At 34.0% G+C, this 13878-nt stretch overlaps 2 protein-coding genes across 2 annotated transcripts; both read left to right on the top strand.

Annotated features, from left to right (window-relative positions):
• Positions 1–1761: 1761 nt before the first annotated feature.
• Positions 1762–6041, top strand: LOC100799701 (dnaJ protein ERDJ3B). The gene is made up of 10 exons (XM_003521539.5): positions 1762–2090; positions 2202–2350; positions 2468–2594; positions 3018–3129; positions 3631–3747; positions 3975–4061; positions 5094–5153; positions 5228–5305; positions 5469–5540; positions 5636–6041. Exons 1-10 carry the CDS (start codon positions 2020–2022, stop codon positions 5792–5794), a joined length of 1032 nt encoding a protein of 343 aa, XP_003521587.1. The 5' UTR covers positions 1762–2019; the 3' UTR covers positions 5795–6041.
• A 3475-nt stretch (positions 6042–9516) lies between these two features.
• LOC100788786 (phospholipase A1 PLIP2, chloroplastic) lies at positions 9517–13317 on the top strand. The gene is made up of 5 exons (XM_003520700.4): positions 9517–10183; positions 10485–10979; positions 11351–11410; positions 11566–11982; positions 12461–13317. Exons 1-5 carry the CDS (start codon positions 9611–9613, stop codon positions 13019–13021), a joined length of 2106 nt encoding a protein of 701 aa, XP_003520748.1. The 5' UTR covers positions 9517–9610; the 3' UTR covers positions 13022–13317.
• Positions 13318–13878: the final 561 nt, after the last annotated feature.

Consider the following 13878-nt stretch of genomic DNA (forward strand, 5'->3'; position numbering starts at 1 on the left):
CATAATCACTGGTTATTTTCTTCAAAAAAAGAAATCACTGGTTTTTAAAGAAAAGGAAAATGGAGTAAGGTACTATGATTTTTTTTTAAAAAAAAAAAAAACAGTGTGGTTTACGTGGTCGTAGTTGTACAGATTTTGGCAACGTTAATATTGTAGAGGTAGAAAGTAGAAACGGACGTCTTGCCAAATACATACAGCCTTTTTGGATACATTGCTACAAGTGTTCTTGAAAGATTTTTTATTGGAAAAGAATCTATACTTTCAGTAGAAAAACTACTTTCAAAAACAGTTATAGCTTGCATCTAAATAGAACAGTGTCTTTTCCGTTTTTACATTAATTAAATGCTAAAATATACTTTTAATATTTTATTTTACTATTTATATATATTTTAGTCTTTAATTTTTTAAGAGATTGATTTTAATTCATAAAATTTTAAATATGGGTTATTTTGATCTTTCTTCCAACTTGAAAATAATGTTGTTATTATTTTATATTTTGCGGCAGTTTTTTTATAGAAAAATGGTAATATGTGATTTGATGATTTTTTAAAAAATTATCTTAAAATAAATTAAATAATTATTTATGAGTGAATGATAATATAAAATTATTTTATATTATTAATGCATAATCATCAAATTCTTTTTTAAAGAATATTTTGTGACAATTATAAAACATACTTTGCACCTATTTTAAATTGCTAGTAACATCAACGGCCAAAATGATTAAAATATGAAAATTAAAATATCAAAATGCATCAAATTTTAAAATTAAAGAAACAAAATCGAAACTAATAAAGCTTTTATCCGTTATGATATGTAAAAGTCCTCCAAAATTAATTGTGAAAGTTTCATATGTAATTAATGTCGACCACTATATTATATGAAAAAACTTTAAGTATCATATTCACAGGAAAAATAAAATGAAAAATAGTGTTGGGGTTATAAGGTTGATGGGGGTGGTTAAGACAAAATAAGGGGAGAGAGAATTGGTGGGTTCAAATCTCTCTTACTAACAAAAATTAATAAATTCACAATTAACATTGACTTTAAAAAAAATGGAAAATAATGTCAAATACATGAAAATCATATTGAAATTTTATTATTATTATTTAACCAAAATTAAACTAGTAGTAATATATTAATAGCATAAAAATTAATTAAAGTATAATTTTTATATTGTCATTTAATAATTTATTATGATATGATTTAAAATTATTAATTTTATATCTAAAATTCATAATTAATAGATAATATAACTTGTTATTATATATATTATCAATGTTAATATGTGTAAAAAGAGTGCTATGAATATATTCTCTAATATATTCTTTCAAACACAATTTTTTATTTGTTTTTTACTTCAAAATCAGAAGAAGAAAAAAGACATAGAAGGGTGTGAAGAAAAAAAGATAAAAGATAGAAGAACTAAATGTTTTGGTGAGGAAAGAGAGACTGGGGTTGGGATGAGAAATGGAAAAGTGATGGAGAGGGAGAGGGAGGTGTAAATTTAAAAGTAAAAGAATAAGAGTGATGTGAATAGGAAAAATGTAGGTGAGAATAGTTGGGCCCATTTACAGTTTCATTGGAACTAGGACAAAAAAGAAAAAGCAAAACGGGCTAATTGCAATATGGTGATTTTCGTTTAGGAACGGAACGAGACGCGTGGCGTAAATGGGAAATCCGACGTGGAGAGCCAAGATTGGTTGGAACAGCCAAAGGGTCTCTGTGATTGGTTAGTTTCGAAACGAACACGTTGCAAAGCCAAAGCGTATTTTCGACTTCAGAGTCAAGTCTTGGCGGAATCACTTTCAGGTCCGCCACTGTAAAAGCACCACCCACAATACAATAACCCAACCCAAGCGATTCGATTCCATTCAATAATCAATAACACAACACGCACATTCGATTCCTCGTCCCAAACCCTATTCCCCTATTTCGATTCCTATTCCAACGAGATCCCAAGTAACACAGCAGATCCCTAAAATTAAAATTCCGTTTCGGAGAGATCCAAGTCTCTTCATGGCGCCTCGTGGAGCCACGCTGTTGTTCCTTCTATGCGCTCTCTGCTATTCTCTCATCGCCATTGCTGGGTATCCTCTCCCTCTCTTTCTCTCTCTTCTTTTAACACCAATGCATACTTGATTTGTTCTGCATTGCACTTTTCTTATATATATGTGTATTTTCGTTTGAACGTGTTGCAGAAAGAGCTATTACGATATACTTCAACTTTCTAAGGGTGCGTCGGACGAACAGATAAAGAGAGCGTATAGGAAGCTAGCATTGAAGTACCATCCTGATAAGAACCCGGGCAATGAAGAGGCTAATAAGAAATTTGCGGAGATTAGCAATGGTATATGTTATATTACATCTTTGGTTGATTTGATTTCAATGACCCGCTCTGTTATTACTTTTTATGATTGGTTTTTGTAATTTTTTTGTGGTTGCTTTTGATTGTTGTTACTATCAGCGTATGAAGTGTTGTCTGATAGCGAGAAGAGGAATATTTACGATAGGTATGGTGAAGAGGGTTTGAAGCAGCATGCTGCTAGTGGAGGCAGAGGTGGTGGAATGAACTTCCAAGATATTTTTAGCACGTAAGTCATTAACTATAGCTTTGGTTGGATTAGTTCTTAATCTATCACCATCGCCAAAGGGCTTTCTTGTGATAATACGTTATAATTATCCATGAATTAGTATATGTAACGCATCAAGATACAAAGAGTAAAGGCATGGGGTCAAAAAAGGACAACTAAGGAAGGCTATATAGGTTTTCTATATAATCATGGTTACATACTGTAATCAGAACATTGATATGGTTTGATTGATTTATGACACAAATCTCCATCTAGCCATTGATTTGTGGGCTAAGATTATTCAGCCACGAATAGGCAGACTGCTGTCTTTTAGAATTTAGACGTGTTTATTATGCTATACTTGTGTGTTGTGTGTTTAATTTTAGAGCATGGGGTCCTGTGTTTTGTTTAATGAATGACGCTGTGAAACATAAATTGTTTTAGTTTCTTTGGTGGGGGACCAATGGAGGAAGAAGAGAAAATTGTAAAAGGAGATGACTTGGTTGTTGATTTGGATGCAACACTTGAAGATTTGTACATGGGAGGTACCTTGAAGGTGAGGCCACATGTAGTTACTGTTTTGAGTGTGCACATTAATTCTATATATTGGATGTGTTTGTGTACCACATTCCATTTTTGAATTTCTGCTACATTTTATTCTAAGAATATAAATGGACATGGAAGAGTTTCAAGATTATCAAAATGGTTTTCATGTGAGACATGGTAACGGTAAAGTACACTTTTATTTGCTACATCTAATAGTCATGTCATGTTACATATTCCACATACATACATCTGATATTCCTGGAGGTTTTTCTTAATTTCCTTGTCGGATCTATCTTAGACACCTATAGTCTGTATTATATATTCATTGAGGAAGCACTTTAACCTCTAGTTAGGCATAGTTTTAAACTGTCACAATGGATATCATTTATTGAAGAAATTTTATCCATTACTCAATGACGACTTCATTTAGCATCAGTAATTTGGAATATGGAATTTCGGAGTTATTTGGTGATTGTTTCTCTTTTTATGACCATTGCATTGTAATTTTCAGGTTTGGAGGGAAAAGAATGTACTAAAGCCTGCTCCTGGGAAAAGACGCTGTAACTGTAGAAATGAGGTTTATCACAAGCAAATTGGGCCTGGGATGTTTCAACAGATGACAGAGCAGGTAAACAGCACATCTGAGAATGTTGATAGGAAACAATTTTTTCTTCACTCTTGTCATTTTTTAAGAGGGCTATACTGCAAACATACAGATTTCATGTTTCATGACATTTAATTGTGAAATGTTTACCTGTTGTTCATGTGTTTGGGAGAGGGGTTTGTGCAGGTTTCTTTTAATCCTGTTGTTGCCATATGTAGAAAATTTCACTCCTATTTCTGAATCCTGTACAGGTCTGTGAGCAATGTCCTAACGTCAAATACGTAAGGGAGGGGTATTTCATCACTGTTGATATTGAGAAAGGCATGCAAGATGGGCAGGTAACCTTTTAAAGTTTATATTTAGACTTTAAGTATGCATAATATCATGTCTTATTACCTAAGCACTATACTATAAAGTATATCTAATCATGTGTACTACATCTAAATTTTAAAGACAAAGGGCTCTGTTTTATGATTCCTATTTTAGTTCTGTTGGAACTGGAACCTATTTAAGATTCAACATTTTAGTGTGAATTGTGCAGTAATTTATATTCTCTGTTTTGTTTCACTTGAACTGTAAGATAAGTTCTTGTAATCATTATAAATCATACCTTTTTGTACATTTAATTTGTGTATTAACATTAAAAAGCGAGAGAACAAAATCCACCATTTATAGTCTCTGTTCACTAAAAAAAGAAAAAAAAGAGGCAAACATATTCACTAAATTGTACCAATGGCCATATGTGTATTCAAGTTATTTTTGGTTTTCAAACTATATACACGCTCACCTAATCCTGACTGTATCAATAGTAGGCAATTAATGGTTCCAAATTATTTAGTAGGTGCATTTGTTGCTATTTTTGAGTGCCTATATATCATAGAACTCAGTGCTAGGGTAAAGGTTGTTGAAAATGTAAGTTTGGATAAACAACACCAGCAACCACAACCTTTTTCCACTAGATTTAGCTACTTGAACCAGTTGACATTGTTATGCATGAGAGAAAGCGTGGAACAAAAAAAGAAAATGGGAAGGCCGAGCTTCAATTTTAAGGGTGTGCCTAATTAAGCTGAAAATTAGTGAACAAATCCAAAAAAGGATTTTCTTTCTATCAAGCACCAAGGAGTGAAAAGCAAAAGCTTTTTATGCCACTCCACTTTCTCTACCCCTCTGTATTTTCCACTTCTACTGACCACACACCATAAAGGAATGGTAACAATATACTCTTTTCCAATTCTCTACTCTACAAGTGTTATGTTGCAATTAAATAATGTATATGAATTGTGATAGAGGGAAGCTTGCTGATTATTCTTCAAATTTAAAACTGAGACAATTTAAGTCATAATGAGTTATAAGTTATTGTCCTTTCACAGGAGGTGCTATTCTATGAGGATGGAGAGCCCATAATTGATGGGGAATCTGGAGATTTAAGGGTTAGTAACTTGTCACTTTCAGTATCCATGCTATTATGTATGCAGTATGCCTGACATTTCATACGGTTGAACAGTTTCGTATCCGAACTGCACCTCATGACGTCTTCAGAAGAGAAGGCAATGACTTGCACTCTACTGTCACTATAACTCTTGTAAGTATTGCTCTTGTTGATATGCATATCAGTTGCTTGAGTTGTACTGTGCCTTTGCTAGTTTGGACATGTTAGCACGGCAGAATTGAAAAAAAAACGTTTTTGTTGATTTTCCAAACCATTAACTGCTCTTTCTGATATTGGCATCCTTAATCTTCTTCAGGTTCAAGCCCTTGTTGGTTTTGAGAAGACCATTAAACACCTAGATGAGCATCTGGTGGACATAAGCACAAAGGTGAGTATGAAATATCCTTGCTTCAGATCTCAATTGGTGTTGGTGTGTGTGTGTGTGAGGAACGCAATTGACTGACCTTTGTTTTTACCCGTCAGGAAATCACAAAGCCAAAGCAGGTGAGGAAGTTCAAAGGGGAGGGTATGCCATTGCATATGAGCAACAAAAAAGGAGATCTTTACGTCACTTTTGAGGTTCTATTTCCCACGTCTCTAAGGGAGGAGCAGAAAACAAAGATAAAAGCAATTCTTGGTTAGAATACGAACAAGATAGGTGTTATTTCGCTTATTATGTCCTCAATGTAACATGGTTAGGTGGTTATAGTAAACGCATACCTTGGGCTTCTCGTCCATTCCCCTTTTTTTTGTTAGTTGACAAATAGATACCTTTTCCCCCCGTTCGTAATGATGCGCATCCTGTAACTCTTGCCGTCCATTGAATTCAATTGCCTTCTTGGCGGTGCTATTTTGATACAAGGAAAATAACACTCGCTGAAAAGAAAAAGAAAATGCTTCCATTGTTTTGTACCGTGCCTGAAATCGTTCATCTTGTGAACTAAGATTAGATTGCTGTAAAACTTAATGAAGTTGATGCATTTGTAGCTGCGGAACTAGATTAGAATGCATATGGACCGTAACCATTGAGCATACGTTTGTACCTGCACTCGACGGCTATTAAACTTTCATTTCAATATTTAAAGGTTGACAAGCTCACGCGATTTGTTTGTTCTTGCAAGCTTTTCATTGTGATGGGCACCTGACTCGTTTATGTCTGAATGCATCCACTCATTTATGATGATTTCCTTATTCAACAGCTTCAATTTCGAAGCTGCTTTATTTCTTGATTCAAACCATGTAATGAGTTTGATAGTGATTTCTAGAAAGTAACTCAAAATTCTCGAAGCCCATTTATTCTATCATGCACTTTTCCCAAATTAATTTTAAAAGTCATAGCCCCTTTTTCGTTTGTGTATAAAAATGATAAACTCATACGTTAAGATAACATTGAATGAGCTTATTCGTCTTAGAATAAAAATCTACTTTCGATGTTAAAGTCTTATCCTATTTATGAGATGAAATGAGGATAAAATAATGACTAACAAATAGTATAATATTTTAATGTTTTACTAATACATTCTCATCATGATTTTAATAAAATATTCAATTTAATTATTTGCTAATCAATATTTAAGATAATGAAAACGGCTAAACAAAAAATAAATTTTATAATTTTTATATAAGCAGTATTGGTTTTGATTGAAATACATTAATAATGAAAATATTTTTTTACAGTATCAACAAATTATAGATTCCTATTAGACGGAGTATAGGGTGGCCCAGTTATGTAAATAATTTATGGTGGACAAGTTTTATCTACCGTTGGATTTATCTGATCCTCACGTGAGATGTACCGTAAGTCCTCCTTCAAAACACTTTCTCTCTCTAGGCTCTACCTTCCACCGGTTCTCCAGTGTTTTCCTTGTCTCCTCCTCCTCTCCCGCCGAGGTCTCCGATCTCATCTGTCACCACAGAAAACTCCGCCGCCAACTTCTCCCCTGACACCATTCCTCACCCACCCCGACCTCTTCTCCACCCTATCGTTTCTCTCGTTCTTTCCTTTACCATTGACTTCACTTCCTCCTCTTTGCGGCGACTCTTCCTCTCACTGTCGCCATCTCCGTCGGCCACTGCGGCACCAACTTCATTTTGCGCGATTTCAAAACCCTAACCGTTAAATGATTACTCGGGAAAGAGTAGCTAAATCAAACCAGAACTGGTGTGGTCACATACACATACAAATATAGAAAGAACCTGCGTTTCAAATTTGGTGGTTCACCACATAATTGAGTTTTCATTTTATTAAAAGCTAATAATCAATTAGCATGCGTCCCCCATTCAAAAGTTGAACTTATTTGGGTATTTGAATTTTGACCAACCAAGAAAGAATCTGGTTCACTTTGCAGCAATTATATCGTTCTATTTTTTAATCGAAAACGGTAATTATAGGCCTGTTTGAACCTGATGAAATTTGGGTTTGGTAATCTCTGGACATTTTTCAGTTTTTGTTGAATCTATGATTTGGGGTTGTTGGGTTGGCGGCGCTTGAGACCGGAAAAAAAAAATCAGAAACGTTGCCGCCGTAAATCGTCTGCAGCGGCAGTGAACGGTGGCCAGAGGGTTGTCGGGAGGGAGTTGGGAAGAAGGAATGATGATCTGGTGCAGAGGGTCTATAATAAAAATGTAGAACTTAGATTAATGTAATAACTGATAATTGCAATGCATAATGGAACGCTTATAGAAGTGGTCCACTCTATCTTCGTCTTCATATTATTAAAAGAGAAAAATAGTCATATACTTAAGATATCAAAATACTAATTCTCAATAATAAATTTATTAATTTTTAAAATAATTATCTTAAAATAATTTAAATGATAATTTATAATTAAATAATAATATAAAATTAATTTATTTTATTAATATATAAACATTAAATTCATTATAATACATTTTAATAATATATCAAAATTAAATTAAATATTTTTTTAATAAAATTTTTATTATTCCCTTCCTTTACTTATCTTAAACTAACACACCTTATGCTGTAATATTAAAAACTAGTCACAGCAGCTGTCGCCTGTCAGTTATATTTGGGTTGACTATTGATTTGCTTGGACCATAGATTCTGACCGGTGTTCCTTAACTGTATAAACTAACTTCTTCATATAAACGTTCATACTTCATAATTTAAAACGAATTATTATATCAACATTTATTGCTTTGACTTTCGTAAATTTTGTTTATGATTTTTATTGGTAATTAAAAAAATGGTGAGAAAAAATGATTAGGATTTATTTTTCCTTATTAAAAATTATTGTATAATAATTAAAGACAGTATTAAATAACTTAAATTACAAGTATCGACGAAAATTAAATCTTAGCAAAAGGAAAATAGTCCTTCAAAGAGTGACAGCTACATTCAAATTTCTATAAGACACTCATATTTAATATTTGACAATGTTCAACTAAAATTTCTTTTTATTAAAATTACTAATAGAAATCCAAAAAATTAACATAAATAATTAGTAAAATAAATTTATTTAAACAAATTAACCTTTATCATAATACTCAAAATATTATTATAATTCTATTTATTTTATTTGCTATATATGCGTCTTAAAAGCATTCTAGTTTCTCTCGGTCAATTTTTTCTTCTAATAAGACAAATGATATAATTATAATTATATATTGTAACTATTATGGCTACATATTTCATTATCTTTTGAGAAAATTAATTTCATTCCTTTTATAAGACGTGGTTCAAATTATCCATTACAGTCTTTTATACAAATGTAATTAATACTATTTTTAGTTTTTATTATAAGAACCAAATTATTATATTCGTTATTTTTTCAAGTGTCTTTTAAGATTTTGGTACAAAAGTAAGATATTATGTCAATCATTGTTAGTTACATGATCTGAAGACGATATGAATAAATTTATAATACTCACAAATCCTTTATAACTAACTAAACTAGATTATCTTGTATAAATGTATATTAGTTGTTTTAATTTTTTCTTTTGTGATAAAAATATAAATTAATTAAAAATTGAAAATGACAGAAAGAAATTCTAATTAATAATTTGGACACTTGAATTAAAAAGGAAGCGGAGGGATTACTATTTATGTAAATGCAGCACTTGATGGAGGAAAGTGGTGGCGTGTAGTAGTAAAGATACGGTAAGCGAGGTGCGTGAGGGTGACAATCTTCCCAAAAAGATAGGAACAGAACAGGATCTGTAACATGTTTGGAGCTTCAGGGACACGTCAGTGATTGTACGACGTGGCACTTCCCACCCACGTGCGAATAAATAAAATCGCCGCCCAACCCGTTTTGGAACAGCCCTGAGATTAGCAAATACCATTTCCTATATTTGGCAAACAATCCGTTTTGGTTCCAACCTTTGATTTTGATTCTGTTCAACATAAACCTCTAGAATCTTTGGGTTCCGCCATTCCAGCCTCTCATTGTCTTTCCTTCTTACTTTCTCTGCACATACATACAAATCATAACAATGGATGCTCTGTGTTTACACAGTAGCATTTGTGGGATAGCTCCGTCTCCGTCCATTCTCATTACTGCAACTGCACGCGCCAATGATTACGCGTCACACTCTCGGGTGAAAGCGGTGGGGAGCTCCTCCTTGTTTTCCATATTCTCTTTTAGATACCCTTTGAAGTCCTTTTGGCCACGACCAACGGGGAATGCCACCGGCTACAACGACGCCGTTTTGGCAGAGAATGCAACGGCCGAGACAGAACAACCAGAAGGCGAAGGAGAGGGACAAAATGGGAACTGGGTTTTTAAGATTTTTCATATAAGGTCTGTTTGGAGAGGGGAACAGAGGAGCGATGATAACGATGAAGAGGAAGCTGTAACCAATGGTCAAACGGATGAAGAGGAAGAAGAGTGTGATGATTGTAGGGTTGATTATGATGATGACGAAGAAGAAGAAGAAAATGAAGAGGTTTCGTTCGATAGAGACTCGTTTTCAAGAATGCTTCGGAGGGTGTCATTGTCCGAAGCTAGATTCTATGCGCGCATATCCCACTTGGGCAATTTGGCATACTGTATTCCCAAAATCAAAGTATTTCATCATTTCCTTCTTTTTGCTCTTTTGTTTTTAGCCATCCAACATCTTACTAGAAATGAATGAATCAGATTCCAGAGAATTATTTGAAATTTTGAATAATATCTTTGAATCTCATTCTCTCAAGATTTCGTCAATTCGCTAATAGATACCATATAAATATGTTTTTCAAAAACCCTTCAAGGTTTAATGTAGATGAAGCACTAATTTGCATTTTTTGTAATCAAAACTAGGAATATTGTTTTCCAAGAATTACCAATTTATGATACTAATTTATGTCGTGTCTTTGTTGATTTAGCCAGGGAAACTCTTCAAACACTATGGTCTGCGTTTTGTAACTTCATCCATAGAGAAAAAGGAATTAGCTATGGCAGCTGAAAAAAATCAGATATCTCAAAAAGAAGAAACTAATGAGAAGGATGTGGATGAAACAAAAGAGGAAAAGAATAATGGTGGATACATGATAAGTGCATCTGCTGTATACGAGATTGCTGCTTCTGCTGCCTCTTATCTTCATGCTCAGACAAGGAGCATACTTTCATTAACATCTTCTGATGCTGCGGAAGGTGAAGGCTCAATTGAAGCAATCAATGAAAGCTTTAACGGCGATAAGATTAGAAACACGGAGGAGGCAAATTTGAAGGCAACTACGGATTCGGTAACAGCAGTTGTTGCTGCAAATGAGCAAGTAAAGCAGGCTTTTGCAGATGATTTGAACTCAACAAGCTCTTCACCTTGTGAATGGTTCGTATGTGATGATGACCAGACCTCTACAAGATATTTTGTGATCCAGGTAGGGCATACTTATTCGGGACATGTTTTTATTTTGCCATGTAAAATACATTTAATTGCATTATTGTATGAACACTTGCATATGATATGATAGAAGCATGATTTTTTATTTTTATTTTAAAGACTAATTGTTAGATCAGCAAGTTAGTTGCTAATTTGTTAATGGGAAGAATTCCAGCCCATGGCCTCTCCCTATCTTCTATCTCTCTTAACCACCAGACCAATCTTATAACTCCTAGAAGCATGATTATTAACGTTCCCGATAACTAGTTATGTCATTTAGCATTAAAGATTTGTATGTGATTCACTGCCAATTTTGGATTTATATTTAATGTGGACTTTCCAAACAATTAGTATTGTTTTAATATGCAGGGCTCCGAGTCGTTTGCATCCTGGCAAGCAAATCTACTATTTGAGCCAGTTCAATTTGAGGTAACTATCAATATTGCAAGCTGGGTTTTTTTTCTCAGTATAGGGACAAATTTTGTTGTGTTTACAGAAATAAACAACCTTGAAGTTTTTTTTAATGTTCACCCTTAATGAATGGAGATAGATAATGAGATACGTGTTTTTTTTCTTCTTCTTAGGGGTTAGACGTCCATGTACATAGAGGTATATACGAGGCTGCAAAAGGGACATATCAACAGATGTTGCCAGAAATTCGTGCTCACCTAAAATCTCATGGTTCACGTGCAACTTTCCGTTTCACTGGTCATTCCCTTGGGGGGAGCTTGGCATTACTTGTAAATCTTATGCTACCGATAAGGAAGGAAGCGCTATTCTCCTCTCTGCTTCCTGTCATAACCTTTGGGGCACCATCCATCATGTGTGGAGGTGACACTCTACTTGACATGCTTGGATTGCCACGGAGCCATGTTCAGGCAATCACATTGCACAGAGATATAGTACCACGAGCATTTTCTTGCCAGTACCCTAACCATCTTGTAGAACTACTAAAGGCTGTTAATGGTAACTTCCGCAATCATCCTTGCCTTAATAACCAGGTAAACTTCCACTTTTAAACCATTTTGATAGTTACTAATCAACATAATTAAGCACTTATTCAATAAGCTTATGAATTGAATTTATACCACATTATCCTATTCATAGAGTAAATTTCTATTGAATGTCTGTATAAAAATTGGTTAAACACATAATTTAGTCCCTATAGCTAGAGGTCAAATTAAGAATGCATTACATGTATATGAGCCAAATTAACAATTCTTAATGGATTATTGGTCAACTTAGGATCGTTAGAGACAATGTCATGTTAGTAGGGACCAAATCGATAACTTTTGCACGTATAGGGACTGATTTAATAAGTTTTTACATATTGAGACTATATTGAGAATAGGTGACACATATACGGATAAAATTATGCGTTTAACCATAAAATAATTACACTAATAGTGTTATAGCCATTTCTTTTGTATTTTTAGCCGCATTCAATTCAATCAATTCTTGGTGAATCTTTTACTGCAGAAGCTATTATATGCACCGATGGGAGAACTGCTGATCCTCCAGCCAGATGAGAATTTTTCACCAAGTCATCATCTCCTGCCCTCAGGCAGTGGACTATATATTTTGAGTGGTTCTTTATCAGAATCTAGTGACACATTAAAACAAATTTACAAAGCTCAAATGGTTTTCTTGAACACACCACACCCACTTGAGATATTAAGTGATCGATCTGCCTATGGATTTGGAGGAACCATTCAGAGAGATCATGACATGAATTCCTACTTAAAATGTGTGAGAACCGTGATTCGCCAAGAACTTAACCAGATTCGCAAGGCAAGGAGAGAGCAAAGGCAAAAGGTGTGGTGGCCTCTCGTACTGCCACGTGGAAGTGACACTAACATAGTTGGGGGGTCCATGATTCAAGACCAGCCTTCCTTCTCTGGCATCATTCAGATAGGTAGAGAGTCATTGAAAAGGTTTAGTAGGCTTGTTAGATCCCAACACATGCAATTGTTTGTAGCGCTCCTGTTTCCTGCACGGTTGTTGCTCGTGGGAGCATGTAACTTAATTAGCTTAAGATGAAAATATCACCATTTTTTATTTTTTTTGTTGAGGGGCAGTTGTATAGGGTGAGGGCACATTGTTGGTGGAACATTTAGACCATTCTTTATTCGTTGATTTCAAAAATTGATTGTATATCTTTTGAATAGTAATTGTATAGAAAAATATTGCTCAAATATTGACAAACACAATTCTCATTGCTTGGTTGTACAACTTATATTAAGGTGAACTCTTTAACTATTTATTTCGGGTTCATGTATGTTAGCGTCACATGAAACTCGTGAGGACATCATGCCATCAATTATGATTTAGTAGTATGTATTTAGATGGGCATTTTAAAGCTTAATTTTGGACTATTTAGATTTTACAAAGCTAGTTTTGATTAAAAATGGGTTTAAAGTGAAGTAATATGTGCATGTTTGGGTTATCTTAGGTTGCCCTTTAATGTACTTTTGCATAAGCAACTTCTTCTTTGAAGTGCATTGAAATTCTATTAATAAGATTCCAACAGAAATGTAAACATATCCGGTAGAAAACTTTTACTTAAAAATAAGTTTAGGCAAACTAAGTGTGAAATTCCTAAACTAAAGAGTAAACTGAATTTTAGATTTTTATAACAGGAAATTACGTTTCTACAGTATAATCACGTTTATAAAGACAAACTCACGTTTTGGAACCTGTCCGAAACATTCAATTAATCAGCAATAGATATGCATTAGAAAGGGATCTGGATCACTCACAACTCGTGTTCTACGTGAGTAACCCAAAAATGCGCTTGTTGAAGGGTGTATGTGGTTTAACTCGAAGAGGAAGAATAGCAACAATTGTGTCATTTTGCTTTCCGACTCTATAATGAAGTCAATTATTTTAAATTTTTT

Source organism: Glycine max, chromosome 3, assembly GCF_000004515.6.
Source record: "Glycine max cultivar Williams 82 chromosome 3, Glycine_max_v4.0, whole genome shotgun sequence".
Taxonomy (NCBI): Eukaryota; Viridiplantae; Streptophyta; class Magnoliopsida; order Fabales; family Fabaceae; genus Glycine; species Glycine max.